Source organism: Selaginella moellendorffii, unplaced genomic scaffold, assembly GCF_000143415.4.
Source record: "Selaginella moellendorffii unplaced genomic scaffold, v1.0 SELMOscaffold_41, whole genome shotgun sequence".
NCBI classification, from domain to species: Eukaryota; Viridiplantae; Streptophyta; class Lycopodiopsida; order Selaginellales; family Selaginellaceae; genus Selaginella; species Selaginella moellendorffii.
Window position 1 is genome coordinate 1,604,181 of NW_003314302.1, and position 22,760 is coordinate 1,626,940.

Genomic DNA, 22,760 nt, shown 5'->3' on the forward strand with positions numbered 1-22,760 from the left:
TGATTCACTTTCAGATACTGGAAATCTTTGCACTGCCACTCCATCTCTTTGTGTTGCTAACAATCTTCCATATCGTCAAAACTTCCCTCAAGGTCAACATTCTAGATATGGTCTCCCAGGCTTTTGGTCACTCTCTAGCTCCAGATGCAATCCTTCCGACCTATGGTACAAATTTCTCTCGAGGGATCAACTTTGGAAATGCTGGCTGCACTGCAAGTTTTCCTGCATCTTTTGTTGTTCCTCCACAGGGGAGGAATCCATTTGCGCTTGAGATCCGGATTGGCGAGTACAGGCGTGTCCAGAAGCTTGTCCAGTAGAAATATAAGTCTTCATTCGTGGATCTTTTGCCATCTCCAGAAGGTTTCTCTCGTGCTTTATATTGGGTGGCAACGACTTCAACAAATATAATCTCTTCTACTACTCCAATCAGACTGCAATTGAGCAAATTCTTGTTCCCAACATCTTAAGAGTTATCAAGGAAGGGATCCAAAAGCTTATCAAGTATGGTGCCATGAATTTCTTGATTTGGGGTTTGCCAGCGCAAGGTTGTGCTTCTATTAATCTGGCACAAGCAACATCCTTGCCATTCACTAGTGCTGGGGATTATGATCAGCTTGGTTGTTCTAAGCTCTACAACAATCCGAGCATCTATTACAACCAAAAGCTAATGGATTTGGTTGACGAGTTCCGAGCAAACTATACAGATTGATCATTCTTCGTTCCGGATTGGTACTCGGATCATTTGGGAATGGTCAATGGCACTATTGGGTCGTTTGATTCGTCAAGGTTTTGGATGCTTGCTGTGGAACTCCCGGTGCGAAGTATAGATGTGGATCTCCCCCAGATCCAACGCTTGGATGCTTTTGCCGCACTCAAACGGTGTGCGATCCAAATGATTATATAATCTGGGATGGTATCCATTTTACCGAGGAATTCTCCAGGGTTGCATCTTTGCAGCCAATTCCAAGTTTCTTAAGACTGGAGGGAATACTTTAGTAATGAGCAAGACTTGTTAATTAATATTTGATTTTGAAGTTACTCAAATCTTGACATTTAACATGAAATATATCGATTTCAATTGATTTTGATTTGATATGTTTCTATGACTTAATATTTTATTTCACATATGAAATAAAACATGCTTCCACATTTGTAGCGTTTGATATAAAATGTGCTTGATGATGCAATGTTTCGTTGGGAATTGCTAATGTTTTTTATTTTCGATTGCTATGAAATAAGATTTGATACTTCACGCTTCCAGTTTGCTAGCACGTGGTGAAATTGGAAGCTACGTGGCCGCTCACACTTCGCGTGTTGACGTGCTGGAGAAGGAAATATTGACGGTCCGCGTGGATTTGATCCAACGGCTGCGATGCGAAGCGTCGCCCTCACTTTGTTATAAGACCCGCGTTCTCGCTAGTTTTGCCCTACCTATTGTGAATTGTGCGCTTTTTTTCCCCTCTTTGTGGCGGCGCAGCGTTTTTGCTCGATTTCTTCGCGATCGTCGTTTCAGGTAAGCGCGGCGCTGCGGCATAGCAGCGGCAATCTCTCTGACTCGCGCTAGTCTTGTGTTTTGTAGAAATCTTGGCATGTTGTGATGGACGCCAAGGGAGGCGAGGACGATTCTAGCAGTAGTAGTAGTAACAGAAACTCCAAATTCCGATACGAGATCCCTCTCGGCTACGTTGTGGAGGACGTTCGGCCAAACGGGGGTTTCGAGAAGCTCCGGCGTGCCGGATTCACTGTGGTAAGCTCAATCTCTTCTGATTCCGCGAGGAAAAATTCTAACTTTTTCTTTTTTTTCTTTCCCAGTGCGTGAGGAAACCATCCTGACATTCCTTCCAGGAGCTTCTCTCAGTAAGATTTAGCTAGCGTTGGGAAGATAGATCTAGGCAGCCAGATTTTTTTTTTCTTCGTCCTTCTAGCGGTCTTGGGGAAGCATCATGGGACTGGAAGTAGCTTGGGTGGCGGGGCTCCAGCAGGAAGAAGTGGCAGCTACTGTTGGAGCAGTGGCAACTACTGGCTTCGAGGGATTCGAGAAGAGGCTGGAAATCGAATTCTCGTATGGTCCAAGCAGCGAGGCATCGGGTTTGAGGTCGGTTTCCAGGGAAGGCCTTGACAGGATGCTCAAGGCGGCCGAGTGCACGATAGTGGCCCAGCTTAGCAGCGACGAGTTTGATTCCTACGTGCTCTCGGAGTCGAGCCTCTTCGTCTATCCACTCAAGGTGGTGATCAAGACTTGCGGCACCACCAAGCTGCTGAGGAGCATCCCGGTTCTGCTGGAGCTGGCCTCGAGTTTGGATCTCTCGGTCCGGTGCTGCAAGTATCGGCGAGGGAGTTTCTTCTTCCCGGCAGAGCAGGATTATCCTCACCGCAACTTCACGGACGAGGTGGAGTTTTTGGACGGCTTCTTTAGCGGAGGAAGAGGCTACGTTCTTGGAAGTTCTTCCTCGGCACAGAAGTGGCACGTCTACGTAGCACCGGCGGTGGAAGACGAGTTTGGCAGCAGCGAGCCAAGTTTCACGCTCGAGATGTGTATGACGGAGTTGGACAGGAAGGTGGCGACCGAGTTCTACAAGGACGTGAATTGCTCGGCCGAGGGAATGACTCGAGCTGCCGGGATTGATGGTCTTCTCCCCGGTGCCAGGATTTGCGACTTCGCCTTCGATCCGTGCGGCTACTCCATGAACAGCGTCGAGGGTGGCGCTTACTCGACGATTCACGTCACTCCGGAGGATGGTTTCAGCTACGCGAGCTTTGAGACCATGGGATATGGACCGAGGGAGATTGATCTCCAGGTCCTGGTGGACAGAGTCTTGCGGTGCTTCAAACCGGGCTTCTTCTCGCTGGCACTTTATGCGACTGGGATCAGTGGAGCAGCCGGGAAAAAAAATGGTGGCTCCTCCTGGGGTGTGGGATTTGTTCCCAGAGGCTACTCTTGCGTGGGAAGTAGCCGCCAGGAACTTGGAAGTGGAGGAGATGTTGTGGTCTATCACACTTTCCGGGCCGAGGAGGAGCGATCGTCGCCATCGCCACCATCGCCAGATTGGTGGTCTTCAGTTCCAAGGCCTCTGGCAGTCTCGATCGATCCCAAGCGTCAGGAGCTGGAAAGTTTGAGCGACATCAAGCTCAAGTCGATCGAAACACTCAAGTTGAAGCAGCTGGTTGGCCGCCTGGTGCTGGAACAAGCTGCGTAAGGAGGAAAAGAAGAAAAACAATAAGAACAATAAGCGGCATATTCTGTCGCGTGTGAAAGAATATCCTTTGTGTGGTGTTTTAAGTTTATTCTGTCGGTGTTGCCCTAAAATTTGTGGTATATTCTGTTTGCGCTGCGCACATTCTGTTTAGTTTTTAATCGGTCAAAGGTGATTGCCAGCTGGCCAAACGCGGCTTGACCGTGAAACTACGTGGTGGAAACTTCACAGACTATGGATGTTTTAACGATGAGTAAATTTCTCGGATGGCAATGAGAATGTGTTCGTGCTCTTCTCATGGACGACGAACACGCAACTCTTCTCTTTTCCCCACAGAAGCTTCTCCGTAGAAATCGCGAGGGTTCTAGCGAAGGAGCAGGCGGCGTCCGCGGCGGGGCAAGGATTCTTGGAGAAAGGGCATGGCGCCAGCGCCCGGGTAGGCAGGCGACGCGCGAAATGCGTGTGCGCGATCGCTGTTCTTGCTGCGGGCATCCATTGTGATCGCGATTATCTAGGTCTGTGGAGGAAATCGGTGGATTGAGCTTGTCTAGGGAAGAAATCGTCGCCCGGGTGGAAGATTACGGTGTGAGCGTGGGATTGCTTGTGGTTTCAGTGATCTGTATGTGGTGGTTTCGTCGGCGCCGGGGCCGAAGGGATGATCGTCCAAAGCGCAGCATTGCGATGTCTTCTTCTTCGTCCTCCGGGGACTACAAACGTAACTCCAAAAAACTGGCTTGTTTCTTTCTTTCTACTTTTTTCTTTTATTTCTTCGTTGTTCGATGAAGACACTGACGCTCTTTTTGTTTGTTCTTGTGACAGTTGCGTGCTACTCTTACACCGATTTACAATCCGCTACAGAGAACTTCTCTCCCGAGAAGAAGATTGACGAGGGACAATTTGGCGAGCTCTACAAGGCTAGTGTTGTTTGTATTTTTTTCTTTTCTAATCTTTCTGTGGCTAATCGTTCTTCCTGCTCGCTCGGTTTTTTCTATCTTCAGGGTGAATTGTCGGATGGAACCAAGTTTGCGGTGAAGAAGCTTTCATCAAAGTATCACAAAGAAGACCACAGTGTGTTCGCTAGCGATGTTTCCAGTATCTTCGCTGTTGAGCATCCAAATCTCGTCAAGCTCATGGGCTGCTGCATCGAGGCCGATGAGCAATTTCTGCTGTACGAGTTCCTCGAGAACGGAAGACCACTCTCGCGGCTTCTCTTCAGTAAGTTTCTCTTGGCTAGCTGGAGTTTTCTAAGTTGTTCTTACGTAAGCCATTGCAGACCCAGATAATGGCGAATGCCTAAGCTGGCAAACAAGAATGACCATTGCGATTGGGATCGCTCGGGGTGTTAATTATCTCCATGAGGAAGCTCATGTTATCCACGGGGATATCCAAGCAAGCAATATCATCATTGATGAGAACTTCACACCGAAAATCTCGGATTTTGGTCTTACAAGCCTTCTACCTGACGAGGATAGCTACATCAACTCAAGATTCAGTGGAACTTTGTAAGTATCTTTTACCTTTTCCGCGTAGAAAAAGTCCTGATGCCTTTTGGCTTTCGATGCACAGGGGTTACATTGCTCCAGAAGTCGCTCAAGGCAAGCTGACGGACAAGGCCGACGTATTCAGCTTTGGAGTCTTGCTCCTGGAGATCGTGAGTGGGAGGAACAACTTCGAACCAGATCTACCAATGGAGACGGTGTTCCTCGTACAATGGGTCAGTGCTAGCAGCTTATATATTTCTCTTTCTTTCTTGAGTTTCTCATGGCCGAAGTGACACAAACGCAGACTTGGAAACTATACGAGCAAGGCAAAGTTTTGGAGCTGGTCGATCCACTGCTCAACAACGATTTCCCGGAGGAGGAAGTTTTCAGAGCCATCCACATTGCGCTCTTGTGCACGCAAGACTCCGTCAAGAGCCGGCCACACATGGTCCAGGTACGAGCCATGCTAACAGGTGACTGGGAAATCTCCGTGTTTCCGTCGAGGCCAGGATCGCTGACGGGCCCGTGAAGTGAGCGATCGCTCACGCGGATCTTTGTCTCGTCCCGGAGAAAGATTTGTAACTGCGTTTTCAACGCTCAGGTACGATTGCAACTAGTTTCGCAATTGACAAGTCTGGTTGCAGCGTCAAAAGGCATGACTTTTTTTGTATGGAAGAAAAAAAAAGTATGTAAAAATCATTAAAAAAAATGTAGATTCTTTTTCTTCTGGATGGTTCACATAAGGACGTGTGATAAACGGAAATGGATGAGTTTTAGATGGATTGCCTTGGCAGACTGGGAATTTGCTCTGGTCTGCTCAAACCGAGACAAACAAGCTCGCTAAAGTGGTGTTTTTTCTCTACTCTTGACTGTCCGGCTCAAGAGAAGCCCTACAACTGTCCTATGGTTTGCATCATGTCGGGCTCAGTGGCAACCAAAGAAAAGCCGAGAGGTCCTCTCGTGAAGAAAAAATGGTAGCTCAGTGAAAGAGGCTTTGGCCGTATTCTATAGAGGTTTGGTGTTCTTGGTCTCTTGTTTCTTTGTCTAGAGGCAGAGACAATTAGATTAAGCCATCTCAATAAAAAGTGATGTCATTCTTTATATAGTGGAACCTTTGTTTTAGCTTTATTTCATTGGAGGCTATGACACTGATGAATCTAGTGAATTTAGGGCTAGCACTAACATGGTTTCTTGCCCATTAGGTTCTTGAAAGATCCTAAAGAATACTCTTTTACAGGGAAACGAAAGTACCTACATGACTAAGCAAATCCTTCGGGATTTCAGATCTTCACTCAGGATCCCAAGCTCTCAGATTTTGGTCTTGCTGGGAACCCTGCCAATGATTCCAGCCAGCTCCAACCCCCTCTGCTTCCCCCTGGGCGGAGCAGGGACAAGCTGCCTCTTCCTCTCCAATGGATGACCACCTTCTTTTTCCTAGCAGTGGAACTCGATTTAAATGAGGAGCTCAGTAGTACATTGACTTCATCTAGATTGTAAGTTTCTGTTCTCTGTTAATTTAATGAAATAAATGTTTGCAGAGAGTTGTCCAGATATTGCATACATTCGTACCATGCTTGATGTTGGCTGTTGATGTTTGTTTGATTAGAATGTTATTATCGTTTGCTGCAAAAGAAGAACAAGCATGGACTTCCAGCAATTCTCACGGTCATGGGAATGCAGAGGCTGGTTTATCCTAGCTATGCTTATGATATCGCACATTGTGCTGGCTATAGAGCTCTATGGCATGAGGTATACATTTATTTTTGTATATTTGAAAGGACTTCATTATTACTTTTTTGCCACAGTTGGTAAACTCTTTTTGGACCTCTGAAAATGAAGAGCTAAAAGTCATCCACTTACCTATTTCTAGGCTTAGGGAATTTTGCAAGTTAAGACTCTCGAAATATCTCTAAATGTAAGAGTGCAAGTTGATGTTTATAATGGTGTCATGGCTTTTTCTTTTCCTTATTTGTTTCTTTTCTATTGTCATACAAGGTTTTTTCTTTCAGATGTTAGATATACAATCATTTTGCAATTGATTCAAATTTTGTTATTTCTATTAACTACTTCCTTATCCTAAGTCCATGTCACTTTTAAGTTTACCTTTGACCCACGTTGACCACGTGGTCAAAATTGGCCAATAAATTCTTATCCCAAGGATAAGTTGCATTAGTGATCAGGAATTTTACTAGCACTAGCTTTGTAAGTACATGACTGAATAACAGCAAAATCCCTCTTCATATATAGGTCTCCAAAAGTCTACAACATGTAAAAAGGATGATGATTAAAACATTTTTGAGGATTTATTTTTATCTCTAGTTATGAACAATATTCTAAAATATTGTTGAGCTTTTAGGGTTTGTGTCGACGATGGAAGAAACTTCTGATCTTTTCTTTCTCTGCAGCATCTTCTACCAAACCCGGATGCATATGCAGATAAGGAAGAAACGAACCTTGCTGCCTTTAAGCATCTAGAGTATGCCCTGGCGGAAATCAAACCTCACAGCGAGTTCGTGACTTGTTCATCACAAAAGATCAACCAGCTGTGAAGGATACCACATCTTGCAAATGTGTTCCATGCAGTCGGAAGCATTTTCCAGGCCAGTTCTCCCACAGCCTGGGAGGAAGCCATGACTCACACGAACAGCAAAATAATGGAAAGAAGGAAAAGAAGAGCGGAAAGAAAGAAGAAAAAGACTTTATGGTCTCTGTGGCGCTTGGTGGGGGGCATGGTACCTGTGCCAGACTTTTGGTCTTGCGATACAGAAACTCTGGCTCAAGATCATGCAGGAGTTGCCGCCGTCGGTCCCCAAGGCATTGAAGGAAGTATGTCGTGAGGGATGCATGCGTTGCGTCAGAGAGAAATCCGCCTGGCACCCCAGTGAATTGTATACCGGAGGCCGAGTTCCCGTTGTTTGTTGACAAAAAGCAGAAATTCTTCCGCTTGTCCGCTCGAACTAATCCAATCCAGCAGCATATCCAGGTTGATGTTGAGTTTTGCTGTCCAAATGCGGGACTCGTGCCACCATCCTGCTGCAAGCACACGGGAATCTTGAATGGCTGCGGAGACGCAGTGCTCCATGTCATCGTTCCGACCGTATCTCGCCATGCTTGGATTTCAACACAGCGGCACTGGCAAGGGGAAGAAATTCCTGGTGAAGATCAGTTCTTTCTTGTTTTGCCAGGAAGAAATTGGAGTCCCATGATAAATCTTCCTATTATCACGAAACAAATGGCATCTCTTATGAGAGATGCTGACTTGGAAGAATAGCTTTAACTTTCTTTCCTCACCTCCTTGGAAGCTCTCACGAATCGGAAGCTCTGCAAATGGAAATGAGAATTGTGAGTCGCAAAAATGGAGATCGTCGTTGTGACTAGACAAACTGTTTCTCGCGTATGCTGAGCATCGAAGAGAAGTCCTCGGCCACGTCCTTGGGAGGAACTGTGACGGGATGAGCGCTGCTGAGCTGATGGTGAATCCCCGCGAATTTTTCTTGGAGTCTCTCCACCTGTTTGACAAGGAAAAACCGGATTTTGTTCCCAAGCAAGCACAGATTTTTCGATCATACCCGTCTTAGCTCGTGCTCAAGATCCATCCTCTGGTGCTCCAGCACTTGCCTCGCTTGCTGGACGTCAAACACGCGATCGAGATCCTCCTCAAACGCGACTTCCAGATCCTCGCGCAGTAGCGCCGGGAACTTGTCCACCACGGGCATGAGGAAGAAGCAATTGAACTGCGCGAAACAACACAACAAAGAAGAACTTTGAGAACTTTGAGAGCTTTCGACCGTTGGAAAGAAGAAAAGTTGGAAGAACTTACTTTCAACTCGGCAGCTGTGACGAAGTGATCCCGGATGCCTTCGAAGATCTTTGCGACGAGAGCGTTCACGATGTCCTCGGACGATTGCGCGAGGCGCCGATTCCACAGCGTGCTCTCGAGAAGATCCACGAGCCTCGTCTGCGTCATCTGGCCCCCGGACGAGTCCTGGCCTTTGAGCACCTTGGACGAGTTTTCCTGCTTGTTCCCGTTGCTTGCGACGCTCACGAGATCGCCAGATCCTCCTGCACTGTTCGTGAGAATCGATTGCTCGAGCGAGACCGTGTCCAGGAACTGTCGCAGTCCAGCCCGGTTCTGCAGTGGACAAAAAAAAATCCGATTTTTAGTCACAGGCTAGGACGTTTTCACCGAGTGCTACCCTGTTATGCAGCGACCAGGTGACATAGCGCGTTGTGCTCAAAAGATCTTCCATGCACCTGGGATGGATCAAAGCTAGAATAACTCCAAAACGCGAAAGAAAGGCTTACTTCTCTCGGCATGCTCGTTCTGTGCATTCCACGAAGAGATGGAATGCGGTTGACACGCGCTTCATAAACATGTCGTGGTTACTTAAATACTCCCCGTCTTTCTGTAAGTCTCGGCCATGAAACTCTTCAGGGAGCAACGAGAAGAACACTTACTTGGAGTAGAAACAGCGCAATAGGCAAAAGTCTTCGCAAAACATGCGAGAGTCTGAATCCCAGCTGATAAACACGACGAGAATGTGAGTACGTGATGAGTGATCGTTCGATCTACCTGATGAAGAAATGGCTCAAACACGTCTCTGCCTTTCGCAACAGCTATGACACAAGCAGTCCTGAAAAAACACATTTTCTATAAGAAACGAGGCGCAACCAAGTAAGGAAACCTGAAGTAATTCGTTCCGTCGTGCATGTCCTCGACTCCACAGGCGTTTACAATCTCTTCTCTGGTGATTACCGGGCACTTCATGCCTCCAACCACGAAACGAAACTCCGCCATGGCTCTGTGGTATTGAGCTCCTCCATACAAACGCATCCCGGCATTCTAAACCAAAACGAGATCTCTCACACCAGAGGCCTGAAATATGAGCTTCATACCGGCATGTGTTTGAAAGGCAATTGAAGACCATCTGCACCTACAAACGCTCCTCCGTGAACTCGCTCGTCTTGCAACGTCTCACCTGCAAAAAAATTCTGTAAGTGGTGAGATCTTCGTGTTGTAAACTTCGTCCGTTCATACCAAACTTCTCTGGTGGCGCCACCACTGTTCCTTTGAGTAAAAGCGAGAGCTGAAAGTACAAAGTTTCTCAATCAAGAGATAGTTTCTAGCGACAAAATCGAACCTTTGCGAGAAAAGAGTCTCTGAAAACACGACCACGCTCCTTGAGCTTGATCTCGTCTAAGTCACTGCAGCAAAGAGTTTAGCTAGCCAAAGAAACGAGAGAGAAAAGCTCATACCTCAAGTCAGTCACAGTCTGATGCAGCTTTAAGGTGACGTTCCGGTATTCTCTATCCAGCAGCGGGACAATGGATGGAACGCTTTCCATGTACCTGCGATCTGACTAAGTTCTAGCGAAAAAAAAAAAACATCTATCACGCTTACTTGCGCTGCAGGATTTGTTCTAAGAACCATCGAAGCCGGCTAACTCCGACGTGATTTCTTTCTTCTCTGAGCAGCGGACGACCCAGCTTCTCTTCGAGACTTGAAACATCTTCCAGTTCTCGTGCTGCAACCGCCTAAAAAAATTGTATTGTTTTGTGAAGAAAAACCAGGACTTGCCTCTCTAAACTGTTCGTTTGACTTGTACACTGCGTCACGGCCACTCCCGACTCTCCCAGAAGGCACTGATGTGAAAAACGGGGTCCCGCCCAAGATATCCCCATCTAGCAGGCGAGGTGGCGGACGGAGAAAAAGCTCTACGTCCGCAGCTCTTGCAAATTGTGGAATTCGAGTGTCCAGTTTTGTCGAGACAACTATTGTCCGAGACAGCTCAGGATCCACCTTGCAAAAATGTCAGCTTTTCCAAGAAAAAAAAAAGACGTTTTCGTTCACTACCTGCATGACAACTCTTCGCGTAGTCGCGTTGCTCCAGTCGCTACAGTCCTCGAGGCAAAGAATGATAAACTCTTTGTGCTGCATTTTGCTTCGAACGAGAGCTTCCACTGCTTTGGCCTGAGCCTGCGAAAGCATTCACTCACTCAAACCGAAAGCTTTGAACACAAACCTGGAGCGCGGTGGTTGCGTTAGATTGAGGAGGCGGAGCTATGAGCCCAGGCGTGTCAATGATCGTAAGATTTGGACAGTATTTGTACTCGATCTTGATGATGATCTCCTTCGCCCAAAACTGGTGAGTGTCTCGTTCGAGTCTCAAGTTCTCGGACTCTATGTGAGCCTGCGATACAAAAGAACCACCAAAGAACTTTACGTGATGAAACTCCAAGAAGGAAAGAACCACGTACCTGGATATCATCCAAGCTGCGTTCTTCTTCGCGAGGAAGACCATCCTCGGTCATGAGATAGCACAGTGGCTCGGAACAGGCAGCGTTGTACTTCATGTGTAGCGTGATCGGCCTCCTCGTCTTGGTTCCTCCACCAACGTGGTTAAACTGGAATCCCATGAGAGCTTCGATGAGAGCACTCTTGCCATCCGTTTGATGCCCCACGAGAAGTATAGCCGGGGCCTCGAACGGCTTGTCAAAGTCCTGCGCAAGCCCGTGAAGATCATTGTAAGCCTCGTAGAGCTTCTCGTTGCCAGCCGATGGATACAAGCTCTCGGGCGATCCGGAAAGAGCTGCTGTTGCTCGAGAGACGTCTTTGGGGCCGTGATCCCGGTTGAACAAATGGAGCCTCGGCAGAGTTTTGTGACGACCAACCAGGTAAGGTGACAAGCCCACGAGGTTGTGCTGGCTTGGCGAGCTCATGCTCGAAACAAAAACTCCAGGATGCCCGTGACTTCTTCCTTGCTGCTTAGAAGTCGCGGGATCACTGCCCCCCATCACGGGAACGAAGCTGTAGGACGGAGTGAAACCCGGCCTTGGTTGATCATTCGGTGGAGTGAAAGCGTTGGCCGGTGGCGAGTTTCCATTCCAGTGCCTGGGTGGAGACGACTGATCAGAGGCTTTCGGGGAGTTGCCCTGTGAAGAGGCACTGGTTGCCTGGTGGGAAATCCAGCGCTCGGCCACATTTGCTCTCGCCTCGTGCTTCATTGTCGAGGACGAGCAGGGATCGATCCGCCCAAATCTAGAAGCTCGCGAGAAACGATCCAAATGGGATCAAAACGATGAAACTCACCTGAAAGATGCCGGCCGCTTTGAATGAACCCCAGCGCTCCCTGTGGCAGTGTAAGTAACAGCGAGATTTCATGACGGGTTCTGACGTACGGTTGACGGGTCCATTTTGACGGGCCAGGAAACTTTACAGGCGGCAAAACGATAAGCTGCACGCGAATCTCTTATCCGATCGTCTGCATGGCGGACATGAAACTAGCTCGTTGATGAGCTTGGAGATAAAAATCGTATTTTTGGTGATCCAGACTTTCAGTGACTGAATCTCCAGTATTGTTTTGTATCTTCCACAATCAGTGCCTTTGGATAGTATAACTCTTTATATGTTAAAATTCACTGGCAGAAAAGCTAGTGAATGGAAACACAAAACAATTTCAACAGTGTTTGTTACATTTCCGTATAATATTTTTATTTTCATATTTTGATAGTAGATGACCATCAAGTTACACATAAAAATGCAAACGTTATCTATTTGTAGACCATAAACTTTGGCTAGCAATAATATTTTCAACTATCAAATTATAGTTATTAAGAGTTGCTCTATATTTTTATTTGATGATATTAAACATATATGATCCAAAGATTAAAAAAATACTTTGTGTTCGATATTGTTAACATTGTGAAGTATCTAGATCATTTGAATTTAAAATATTTGGAGGTGGATATGATTATCAGGTAAACATTTTGGACAAAGTAGCTCAGGATATTTTTCATTAGGATTTACTATTGATCTAGTACCAAAATAGTGTATTGTAATATATCTATGTACTGTGTCAAACATTCTTAAACCATAAAGATATGCACGATAATCTATAAGTCTCTAGAATTTGTAAAAATGTTGATTGCAAGTATTCTGCTGAAAACTCAAATTTTGCATAAATTGATATACAATTAAACTTTCTAAAAATAATTAGAAATTCTTATAAACACTTGCTGACTACTAGTGAAAATTTATTCTTGAATGTAATATCCAAATGGTCCACATATTATTTATATGTCAATACTAGTGATCAATTCCACTTTACCATTTATCTGATTCACAAATTATGAATTTTTTTAATAATTATTGAAAGGCATTCATATTAAAAATAACTTGCTAAACAAATCAATTAATAGAAAGTTTTAAATAAAATGATTAAATTTATAATATGATTTTCAAAGAGCAAGAATGCAATGGAGATGCAAGGGTGTAAAGATTTATTCTTTCACTACTTAAATGAATTACATAAACTCAAATATAAAATTCTGCCAGGTGGCAGTTAACTCATTTCCTCTGCTAATTATTTAAGAACTAAAATAATAAATTAATCCTTAAAAATATAAATCTTTTCATATTTGATTGTCTGTTATAAATTATGAATGAAAATATAATAAAATGATCCAAATTAGTAGGAAAAGCATGTCAAAACAAAATAAACCATGGAAGTTGGCCGTAAAGTCTACATCCACGACCAAGCTCACACTCCAAGATTCTACTGGATGGCCTGGTTTCTCTGGTCGGCATGGTGAGGACAATAATATGTTTCTTCTGGAACCCGAGCTTTGTTGTGCAACGTCAAATATAAAATTCTGCCAGGTGGCAGTTAACTCATTTCCTCTGCTAATTATTTAAGAACTAAAATAATAAATTAATCCTTAAAAATATAAATCTTTTCATATTTGATTGTCTGTTATAAATTATGAATGAAAATATAATAAAATGATCCAAAGTAGTAGGAAAAGCATGTCAAAACAAAATAAACCATGGAAGTTGGCCTTGAAGTCTCTCACGACAACCAAGCTCACACTCCAAGATTCTACTGGATGGCCTGGTTTCTCTGGTCGGCATGGTGAGGACAATAATATGTTTCTTCTGGAACCCGAGCTTTGTTGTTGCAACGGTCCCCTTTCACTTTTGTTCCACGACAAGTCTTGAGTTCACCCTTCACCACTGTTGCCGGCTCTTTCAAATCGAGGAGATCAAAGACCTCAAGGCAATCGTGCACATCACCGAATTTTCTGAAATGCAGATCTGAGTGGGGCACGTCAGTCAGCCGGACGGACTGAGGCATGATGTAGTAGAACTCTTCCTTTACCACTGTCCACCGCTTTTTGGTTGCAGCCTTCCATTCCGGCAGAACTACTCCCTTCCAGACTTGTTGGGACTTTGCCTTCCACTGAGCGACGATGATCTGCATTGCTGCAAGCCGAAGCTCCTTTCCAACCAGTATGACGTAGATCACGTCCACTGCTTGCTCGTTGAAAGCCAGTGGACCCAATAGAACGCCTTGTGTAAGCTCCTTGGTTCCCAGCTCGTTAAGAGCACTTGCCTCTGAGCCGCGTGCATATGTCCTGAAATGCCTGAATGTATATCCAAAGATGCTCTTCTGATACCTCATCACAGCTATCACCAAGCCTTCGACGTTCCAGGCGATCCGGGCAGGGTTACGCTTTATCACCTCTTCTTCATCAGGCTCCTGACAGTCGACACTAATGGCCTGAGCCCAAGTCTCAATGTCACTCAACAGCAATGAGCTTTGCAGATTCTCATGTTGGTCCATAATGTACAGCTCCGCCTGACTGCGTACGTAGGGGCTCAGAGGACGAAAGAGGCCAATACCACCACTTTCATCCTTCTCCTTATAGAAGCAAGTGAAATCCGTAAGAGCAGGTCCCAGCTCGTGACTGAGTTCTCCCCAGATGACCAGCTCCAGGGCACCACGAAGCTGCTTCTGCGTCTTGAGCAAGCCAATAAATCTCTTGAACAGCCTAGACATATACGTGCCTCTGATCTTCCCTTCAAAGACTCCCTCGTTCCCCTTAGATTCCTCATAAAACTCGAGAAGAAGTGGAATACCCCCGGTTAAACGATCTGCATGCTGCAGCTCTTCTACCGTTGGTGTCGACTGTGCCATCCACGTTTCCATCTCGCGGCTGGTGTATGGGCCATCGAAGAATTCAGTCTGTATGTGATCGTCAGCCTTGTCACTCTCCGACCATATCTGCCTTTCCCTGCTATCAACCGAAGACAGCATTAGGAGCTTGTGGGTGAAAGCCGCAGAGGCCAAGTCCGCAGAAGAGACGCTATTCGCCTCGAACTGATCCCAGTCATCCACTACGAACAACAAGGCCCCCCGTTTCTGCTGGCGACACCACGACTTAAGTTCGTCGATCGAAGTCATTGAGGAGAGTGAAGAAGAATCGCCAGATGCCACAATCAAGGCTTCCCTGAGGACCAAAACAGGCTCCGCAATGTAGCGCAGCACGGAGATATAAGCTACACTCATCATCTGAGAGCCAACGAGGTAGCCAGAGATGGTGGATACCACTGTGCTCTTCCCAGTACCTTTGGCACCTAAAACCTGCATATGTTGCCTTGCTCTCATGCTCGTCATCGCACCATACAGCCTCTCTGCACCCTCCCTTCCTACGTACTTGTATTGGGCTGTAAGGTTGGCGGCGAAATTCGTCGTAGGGCGGAGAAGCTCCCACACTTGACACGGATCCCACAGGAAGCTTGGATCTCGCCCAAAATACAAACGCGCAAGAGCATTGCGGAGAGCCGTAGGGCCTAAATCCTCAAGCGCCTCCGCGCTGCGCTTCAGCGGCAGTGACATTGTTGTTGCCAAAAACCTTAATGGTGAATTAAGTTTTGTAAAGTTTCTTTGCACTAAATACTTATGTGAAAGTTCCTGACTTTCATACTTTCATGTGAAGTGATGCAAACTTTTATTCATCAACTTTGAAGAATGTGTAGGACAGGACTAGATTTGTTATATCATCCATGCGGGGATCCGTAGCAAACTCTGGATCCACGTAGAAGAATACCTGCAAAGGAGCCACGGTAACGATCTGGCAATGGACTTTGTTTTTGATTTTTGTTCGAACTCACTGGCATGTCTATCTTTTCTCCTGGTTGAAGCCTCTGTTCCTCAAAGCAGAAGCACTGTATCTTATTGAAATAGACGGCCGCCTGGAAAAATCCCAGTGTGAGCTACTTTGAAGGCGGCATAGTTCTCGTCAAAGTACCTGCATTGGCACCACATTGTATGTTGAAACACCGGTGATAGGCTCCGAACTGAGATTCTCGGCCGTGAAAAACGCTAGTGAGCTCTCACCGGGTCTCACCTTCACCTGAACAGCAAAACAAAACGTGTGACTAAACTCAAGAACTGAAGTTACCGTTCTTTGACACGGCGTGAATCTCCATTGCAACTTATCGGAGACATCCGTGTTGAATTGCACGACAATCTCGCTGCAAAGAAAGACGAGCAAACGAAGAAACGAATCACAAAACGCTTGAGAAGGAAAGAGAAAGATCACACCGAGTTACTGGAGCGTCTTCTTTAGCATGGCGAGCGATCTTTTCCTCCACAGACTGCAAAATGGCCATCACCAATCAAGCACACAAAATGGTAAGAAAACAAAAAAAAGAAAGGAAGGAGAAAGAAAGTTACCTCTTTTCTTTGGATTGTTCCACCATAGCCAGTTGCTTGGCAAAACCTCCGATAGAGTGGCACCGAGGCGTACGTGAGACCGACCATTCCAATCACCACCGTGCTGAGATACATTAGAGTCGTTTGCGTCTTGTTTGGCCTCTCTGTTGCCCCTGGCGACGCTGATGCCCTGGCCGCGAAGTAGCGCGATGCCGTGTAGCTTGGCAAAACGATCGACTCAGCGAGAATTTCGAAGAAAGATCACGATATTCTCACCGGCATTCAGTCGATCGCACGGCATCGCGCAGCGCCCACGCCCTCGCCCTCGGCGCCAATCGCCCCAGCATTTTAGAATTTAGGGCTTTTCCCCTTGGGTTTATCCGTACGGACAAACGTACGCTTTGGCCCATCACGTCAGCTGTTCGAATCCTTGTGGCGTCACTTAGGGTTCTTGTGTCAGATCGCTTGGTTGTTGCGCGGCAAAGAGATCAGTCCTCCATTCCTTTGGTACTCTGCAATCTCCCAGGTGCCCTGCGATGGTTTGCGATGGATTGGGAGAAATCTATCCTCCAGCGCGCCTGATTGATTCGCTGCAGCGGATAAAGATCGAGGTAGGGAAATGCCAGGACATCTAGCCCTTAATCGTTTCCTCTATTCTTCCTTCGGAGGTAATTTCTTCGTTCTTCACATAATCTTCTCAGACTCACCGCGCCTAGCTTCAGATTTGCGCTCTAGGATCTATAGAGCTATCTCGAGAGGTATAAAGAATCTCTAGAATTATCTTATTGATGAAAGAGAGCTTTGCTCTTTGCCACATTTTTTTGCTGGAGACTAACTATCTCACTTTTACCACCAGTGGTGCAGCCATTTCGCTGGACAGCTTGAGAACTTCGGTGAGATCAACGGGATGGGCTGGGTCGACCTGGAACTCAAACTTGTGAACCAACCGAGCCGTCCAGAGAAGAACAGTAGCGAGGCCGAGAGCTCGTCCGGGACACACTCGGCGACCAGCTCCGAATGGAGCGAGACGTAAGTCAGTTCCTTTCACGTCGACGTCCTGCTCCAGAAATCTCTCCGGGCTGAACTTCTCAGGCTCGGTCCAGATGGATGAATCGTGAGTGATGGACCACATGTTTACCATGGCCGTGGTGCCTGCAGGGACGTGGTGACCGGCCAAGGTTACGTCGTGAATCGCAAGCCGAGCCCAAGAGAGCAAGGGACCCGGAGGATGCATCCGAAGAGTCTCCTTTACAACGGCTTGGAGGTACACCATCTTGTGGAGGTCAGACTCGGCAACTTCGGATTTTCCTCCAACTACGCTAGCGATCTCCTCACGCAACTTGCTCTGGATTTCAGGATGGAGGACGAGCTCCGCGAGAATCCACTCGGTGAGGAGAGCAACGGTGTCAGTGCCTCGGAAAATCATCTCCTGTGAAGACACGTAGACGTGAGTCACAAACGAAAATGAGAATTGAAGACTCTTACCCAGAGGACTGCGATCATGTCGGAATCGTTGAGCTTGTCTTCGCCATCAAGTGAGAGAAGCACATCAACGAAGTCCGGCCCAGCAGCTTTGTTGTCGAGCTGACGATGCTCGTCGATGATATTCTGCACAAAGCTCGTCACGCGGGGAACCAAAACGGCACACCGCTGGAGGATGTTCTGGGGATCGACTGCCTTGAGAGCTGGCAAGTGATCGGCCCAGTTGAATGCACCGAGCAGCTCGAATCCTTCCCTCACCATCTCAGAAAGCTGAGCAGCATTTTCAGAGCCATCCTCGAACCTCCTGCCGAACACCGTCTGCATGATATTGTTGAGCGAAGCTCGCTGGAGAAAGTCCCGGACTCGGACAAGGCCGTGGTTGTCTGCTGCAAAGGTACTCATGGCTTCGATCATCCTGCTTGTCTCTGCCTGACGAGATGGTTCGTGAGCAGCAATCTGGCGTGGAGAGAACAGATAGTTGGAGGCAATCCTTCGCAGGTTACGCCAGTAATCTCCATAGGGAGCGAAGCCGATTGCTCGTCCAAAGAGGAGCTGCTGAGCCGACTGCTTGAGGGGCCTGTCCGCGAACTCGGAACTGTTGAGCAGCTCTCGTGCTACTTCCGGCTTGCTGGTGATGATCATCCTCGTGTTACCCAGGCTGAAGGCCATGAGCTCCTTTGCATGGTGCTTCTCGGCAAGCGCGGCCAACTTGCGATGAGCTTGGCCTCCCATCTCAGTCAAGACTCCAAGCACTGGCCATCCTCGGGGTCCCGGGATCGTCTGCTTCCTCTTCAGCGTCCTTCCCCATGCATTGCCGCCAGGAACAAACCAGGAAGCCAGGATCGCCGAGACAGCAGCTAGAACAAAAATGGCCACAGCAGCGACAAATCGCCATGCATGATCGTTGGCTTCAGCAGACAGATGCCGGGAGCAAAAAGGCAGAGTGAGGATCCACCAGTCGAATCCAGAAGCCGACTCCATGATCAGAGCACTCACTTGGAGAGAAAGAAGAGAACCCGAGGCAGGAGACTGAGATATGAAAGCTCTCGCGGCATGGGTCTTATATAGTGACCAAGGAGGAGATTACTTTGCGACTGGTGGCTCAAGGGGAGTGCTCCAAATTGGTAATTACTCCGAGGTAAGCATTCCACTTTTCTGGTTTCTTTTCGCTGGCTGTGCTGAAATTTACTCTTTTTCTGGCTTGTGGAAATTTACTGCTTTGTGTCGTTTGGTTAGCTTGCTCAGGGGTCCCTTCCATGTTTGAATTACTCTTGCTTGCCTGGGGGGAGCCAGCCATGATGAATGTGCCCTGCGCTTTCGCTCAGTATTTTGTCGGTGTTGCAGATTACGCACTGTGGATGGGCTTGAATTCGCTTGTACTGTACACGAGCGCAACAACAACTAGAGAGGCTCATCGCATGTAAGTCATATGTTCGTCATGTGTGCTGAAATAAATACGTTGGTTGTTTTTATAGCTCGGAGCCAAGGACTGGGGGAGCCTCTCGCCTCATTCATTGAGGAGATGAAGTTCAGGTGTTTACATCAGAAAAAACAATTGACATACACTTTTCTAAACCTCTATTCTTTTCTTCTGTAGATGTCCATCTGAACCGAATACAACTGGGAGGAGTTACTTAAAGCCAAGAGCTTAAAGTTTCGTTCTTACAATTTTTCATACAAAAGCTGCATACCATCACCTTGGCGTTGCGAGAGCTCTCAGAGGTACTTTCTTCCGTAGAGTTATGACAAATGCATCCTCTATGTCCAGGTTCTCCTCGCTCACCTCCCACTTAAATGCCTGAATCAATCTAGCCAGGGTGATATCCACCGTTTTCAGTCCCAAGTTCATCCCGGGACACATTCTTCTCCCAGAAGCTCAAAGTGTTTCCCTTTCACATCAACTGTGCCTTCCGTAAACCTTCAGGATTAAAAATCCCTGCAGACTCACCCCACCACCTTGGATCTCGAGCGATCGACCAGATGTTAATCAGCCCTCTTGTTTTCTCAGGGATGGCGAAGCCGTTTACCTTTCAGTCTTAGAGGAGCTGGCGGATGCAAGCGGAAAGTCTCCTTGACCACGGCTTTGAGGTATTTCAGTTTGGAAAGATCGTCTTCGTTTACGTCTCTACCGCCGCCAACGATTAGATCGATCTCATCTTGTGCTTTGGCCATGCAGGGTTGATTTCTTATTAGCTCCGAGAGTGCCCACTCCATGGCGATGGCCGCCGTGTCAGTTCCTCCGGCAAGTACGTCCTGGCACACCCGTTTTAAAATGGATCATTAGCTTCCAAAACTATTGAAAACTTACCGTGATCATACCTTTCAGACAATCGTTATCAAAGTCATCCAGTGACAGCATCACGTCGATCAGATCTGGAGCTTGATTGTCAACTTTGTCGAGAGGTTTGCCATCTCCTTTTCTCACCGGCTTTAGTTTTGACTTGTGTTCATCAGTGATCCTTTGCAGCACCTTGTCCAGTTTCTTGTGTGCTGCTTTCATGGCTCCAACTGCGTTTTGGTAATCCAGCCAGCCCAAGAAGGGCCCAAGACGAAAGCTCCCATAAAATCCACTGCCTCTCGCACCAGCTCCACAAACAGTGAGTCCTCAAATCTCTCGTTGCCATATGAAACATAGAAAACATGCTTGGCAACTGAGATCTTTGGCCTTGATGGAAAATGGATGTCATAAATGGAGAGAAAAGCTTTTGCTGCATCTGGGGAGGACACCACAATGGTTGGGACTACACCAAGTTTGATACTCATGATGGGACCAAATCTTTCAGAGAGTTTGGACAGGGATTTGTAAGAGTGAGTTCTCAGCAAATGCAAATGCCCAATAAGTGGAAGTCCATTTGGTCCTGGTGGGAGATTTCTTCTTTGTGAGCAAAAATGAAGAGATACCAAAAAAGATGATTGCAGTGATCATATCCATGCTTTACTGAAGAGCATTACTACCTCAGTGTCAATTATGGGTGGAAAAATTATTGTGACAAGCCACATGGAAAGTTCGATGAATAAAAAAGCAGCCGTTCGATGGACCTTTGCCAACCAACGGCTGGCATTCATTTGTTTCGCGCTCGAAGAAAAATCACATAGCCTTGTTAAATGCCTAGCCAGAGTGATTTCCACCGTTGTCCGTCCCAAGTTCATCACGGGACACATTCTTTTCCCGGATCCATAGAAGCTCAAAGTGCTTCCCATACCTCTCAGGATTAAAAATCCCTGCAGACTCACCCCACCACCTTGGATCTCGAGCGATCGACCGGATGTTAATCAGCACTCTTGTTTTCGCAGGGATGGTGAAGCCGTTTACCTCGCAGTCTTGGAGTGATTCGTGGGGAGCCATTAGAGAAGCCGGCGGATGCAAGTGGAATGTCTCCTTGACCGCGGCTTTGAGGTATTTTAGTTTATCTTCGTTTACTTCTCTACCGCCAAATATTAGATCGATCTCATCTTGTGCTTTGGCCATGCAGGATGGAATTTTATGAGCTCCGAGAGTGCCCACTCTGTGCTAATGGCCGCTGAGTCAGGTCCTCCGGTAAGTACGTCCTGGAATACAGCCGTTTTATGATGGCTTATCGACAGACTCTTTCCTTCTTGCCCTCTGCAATGTGGATGCTGCATACCTTGATCGCTCCTTCCATCTTTCAGCGCTCCGGACCGATATTCTTACCTTAAACCGTACAGGATTAGTGGGAATCTACGCTGTTTAAGCTAACCCAGCCTTTACTTTAGTGCACATATAAATAAGATCAAGTCCTTTAGGGTCATACGAGCTATGGCGAGAGCAAGCAAGAGAAGTAGAGAAGACGATGGTATCATGGTGCTGACAAAGAAGCGTCGACTGAGAAGCGAGAGGGCTTGCAAGCTCACGGCCCAAGAGGTGAGGGATCAAAACTTGTACGGCGTGTGGGAGCACCACGACCTGCCGGACAACGTGTACCAGTGCCCAAGGTGCCAATCTTACAACACGCGGTTCGATTACTACAACAACGAGAAGAGTACTGGCAAGCGCGACCAGCCGCGCTACGCTTGTAGGTCGTGCAAGGGAAAATGGACACAAGGTGGCAAGGTAAGGGACGTATCGCTATCGCCCACTGGTGGAAATAAGAGAACTTTAAAGAGCCATGGAAGAGACAAGATCACTCCAGTCGTCCAGGAAGAATTTGTAGGCGAATCATCTCAAGTTATGGGTGATTGTGTTGCGGGTTTTGATCAAACTACTTATTGGGAGCAAGGTCATGGTCTGGGTGATTGTGCCCAACCTTTATCTCACGAGGCTTTTGATCAAAACAGTTGTTGGGAGCTTCTGCCAGCCTTGGGTCAAGGACCTGTTGGTGACTGTGTGCAAGAAGTGTTTGCTCAAGCTAGCGAGCTTGGCGATGGAGTGTTTGCTGATCAAGTTAGTCAGGAGTTTGTTGGTGGGGTTCAAGGTGGAGATGTGCAAACCAATTGCTGGGGGCAACCTCAAGAATTCAACGATGTGTTTCTTGATATTGAGGGATTTCTGGCAGACCTGCCAGAAATACAGGCTTGCTGATTCATGGAAATTTTTGTCAAAAGAAAATTTATAGTTGGATCCCAGGGTTTCCAGAGAGTTTTCATTTGTTTGATGAGTAGAAGCCTACATAGAATTATATTTCGATCTGTATGTCAAATAATTTAGAGTATGAAAAGCCGCAAAGATAAGCCAAAATATATACTTTTTCTTTCTCTCTCTCAAAATAGTTTCCTGTCCACCAGTAAGCCGACGAAGGAGCTCACAGAAACCGCGACAATGGTTGCTCCCAGGAACCCGGAGGAAGCCTTGCCCTGCTTTCTCACCACTTTGTCCTTGCCACTGCTTGTCTCCTCCCGCGGAAAGAGCCGCTCCTTTCCTCCTCCTCGGCGCTGCCTTGAGAGCTCCGGTATCAAAATCTCTGGAGATACTTCTCATCTGTGACGAAGATGAAAATCCATGTCTTAGCAGCAAGCGAGGAAGGAGAGAAAATTGTAGAAGTGTGGTTCCTTACCTCGACTTCTTCAACGGCTGGCTCCGCCGGACGAGTCTCCAACTTCTTGGCAAACGCTCCATTTACGTGGATCTCACTCAGCTTCTTACGAAG

At 46.9% G+C, this 22,760-nt stretch overlaps 6 protein-coding genes and 2 long non-coding RNA genes across 10 annotated transcripts; 4 read left to right on the top strand and 4 right to left on the bottom strand.

The window, feature by feature from the left end:
* The first annotated feature begins 1,429 nt into the window (after positions 1 to 1,429).
* On the top strand, positions 1,430 to 3,283 carry LOC9634525 (S-adenosylmethionine decarboxylase proenzyme). Its single transcript, XM_002979470.2, has 3 exons — positions 1,430 to 1,513; positions 1,580 to 1,747; positions 1,813 to 3,283. The coding sequence occupies exon 3, from the start codon at positions 1,944 to 1,946 to the stop codon at positions 3,195 to 3,197; it is 1,254 nt and encodes a 417-aa protein (XP_002979516.2). The 5' UTR covers positions 1,430 to 1,513; positions 1,580 to 1,747; positions 1,813 to 1,943; the 3' UTR covers positions 3,198 to 3,283.
* Positions 3,284 to 3,383: 100 nt separating this feature from the next.
* LOC9634752 (cold-responsive protein kinase 1) lies at positions 3,384 to 5,402 on the top strand. 2 transcript variants are annotated; one of them, XM_024684538.1, is made up of 7 exons: positions 3,384 to 3,709; positions 3,808 to 3,909; positions 4,014 to 4,108; positions 4,193 to 4,409; positions 4,468 to 4,696; positions 4,761 to 4,908; positions 4,980 to 5,402. In XM_024684538.1, the coding sequence occupies exons 2-7, from the start codon at positions 3,816 to 3,818 to the stop codon at positions 5,202 to 5,204; spliced, it is 1,008 nt and encodes a 335-aa protein (XP_024540306.1). In that variant the 5' UTR covers positions 3,384 to 3,709; positions 3,808 to 3,815; the 3' UTR covers positions 5,205 to 5,402. The 2 variants fall into 2 exon arrangements, with proteins under 2 accessions (XP_024540306.1, XP_024540304.1); XM_024684536.1 differs by having other exon boundaries at positions 3,384 to 3,909.
* Positions 5,403 to 7,824: 2,422 nt separating this feature from the next.
* On the bottom strand, positions 7,825 to 11,823 carry LOC9634753 (dynamin-like protein ARC5). The gene is made up of 19 exons (XM_024684535.1): positions 11,766 to 11,823; positions 10,934 to 11,714; positions 10,699 to 10,866; positions 10,530 to 10,652; positions 10,254 to 10,475; positions 10,077 to 10,210; positions 9,932 to 10,024; positions 9,817 to 9,880; positions 9,714 to 9,762; positions 9,572 to 9,654; positions 9,361 to 9,518; positions 9,249 to 9,309; positions 9,134 to 9,196; positions 8,981 to 9,081; positions 8,872 to 8,929; positions 8,496 to 8,807; positions 8,245 to 8,409; positions 8,060 to 8,184; positions 7,825 to 7,996 (listed from the first exon to the last, which is right to left on the bottom strand). Exons 2-19 carry the CDS (start codon positions 11,678 to 11,680, stop codon positions 7,981 to 7,983), a joined length of 2,742 nt encoding a protein of 913 aa, XP_024540303.1. The 5' UTR covers positions 11,681 to 11,714; positions 11,766 to 11,823; the 3' UTR covers positions 7,825 to 7,980.
* Positions 11,824 to 15,442: 3,619 nt separating this feature from the next.
* On the bottom strand, positions 15,443 to 16,561 carry LOC9635161 (cytochrome c oxidase assembly protein COX11, mitochondrial). The gene is made up of 7 exons (XM_002979589.2): positions 16,450 to 16,561; positions 16,195 to 16,393; positions 16,063 to 16,115; positions 15,920 to 15,992; positions 15,767 to 15,871; positions 15,630 to 15,710; positions 15,443 to 15,565 (listed from the first exon to the last, which is right to left on the bottom strand). Exons 1-7 carry the CDS (start codon positions 16,518 to 16,520, stop codon positions 15,467 to 15,469), a joined length of 681 nt encoding a protein of 226 aa, XP_002979635.2. The 5' UTR covers positions 16,521 to 16,561; the 3' UTR covers positions 15,443 to 15,466.
* Positions 16,562 to 16,620: 59 nt separating this feature from the next.
* On the top strand, positions 16,621 to 17,646 carry LOC112349690. The gene is made up of 5 exons (XR_002993471.1): positions 16,621 to 16,841; positions 16,896 to 16,931; positions 17,030 to 17,202; positions 17,266 to 17,455; positions 17,530 to 17,646. It is a non-coding gene; the product is annotated as an uncharacterized LOC112349690 (long non-coding RNA).
* LOC9635162 (cytochrome P450 78A4) lies at positions 16,978 to 18,653 on the bottom strand. Its single transcript, XM_002979590.2, has 2 exons — positions 17,659 to 18,653; positions 16,978 to 17,602 (listed from the first exon to the last, which is right to left on the bottom strand). The coding sequence occupies exons 1-2, from the start codon at positions 18,634 to 18,636 to the stop codon at positions 17,009 to 17,011; spliced, it is 1,572 nt and encodes a 523-aa protein (XP_002979636.2). The 5' UTR covers positions 18,637 to 18,653; the 3' UTR covers positions 16,978 to 17,008.
* On the top strand, positions 17,846 to 20,522 carry LOC112349689. 2 transcript variants are annotated; one of them, XR_002993469.1, is made up of 9 exons: positions 17,846 to 18,049; positions 18,108 to 18,793; positions 19,000 to 19,075; positions 19,131 to 19,188; positions 19,253 to 19,377; positions 19,664 to 19,743; positions 19,832 to 19,901; positions 19,982 to 20,058; positions 20,110 to 20,522. It is a non-coding gene; the product is annotated as an uncharacterized LOC112349689 (long non-coding RNA). The 2 variants fall into 2 exon arrangements; XR_002993470.1 differs by having other exon boundaries at positions 20,123 to 20,522.
* Positions 20,523 to 20,764: 242 nt separating this feature from the next.
* LOC112349671 (cytochrome P450 71A9-like) lies at positions 20,765 to 21,124 on the bottom strand. Its single transcript, XM_024684484.1, has one exon. It carries the CDS (start codon positions 21,122 to 21,124, stop codon positions 20,765 to 20,767), a length of 360 nt encoding a protein of 119 aa, XP_024540252.1.
* Between the last annotated feature and the right edge of the window lie 1,636 nt (positions 21,125 to 22,760).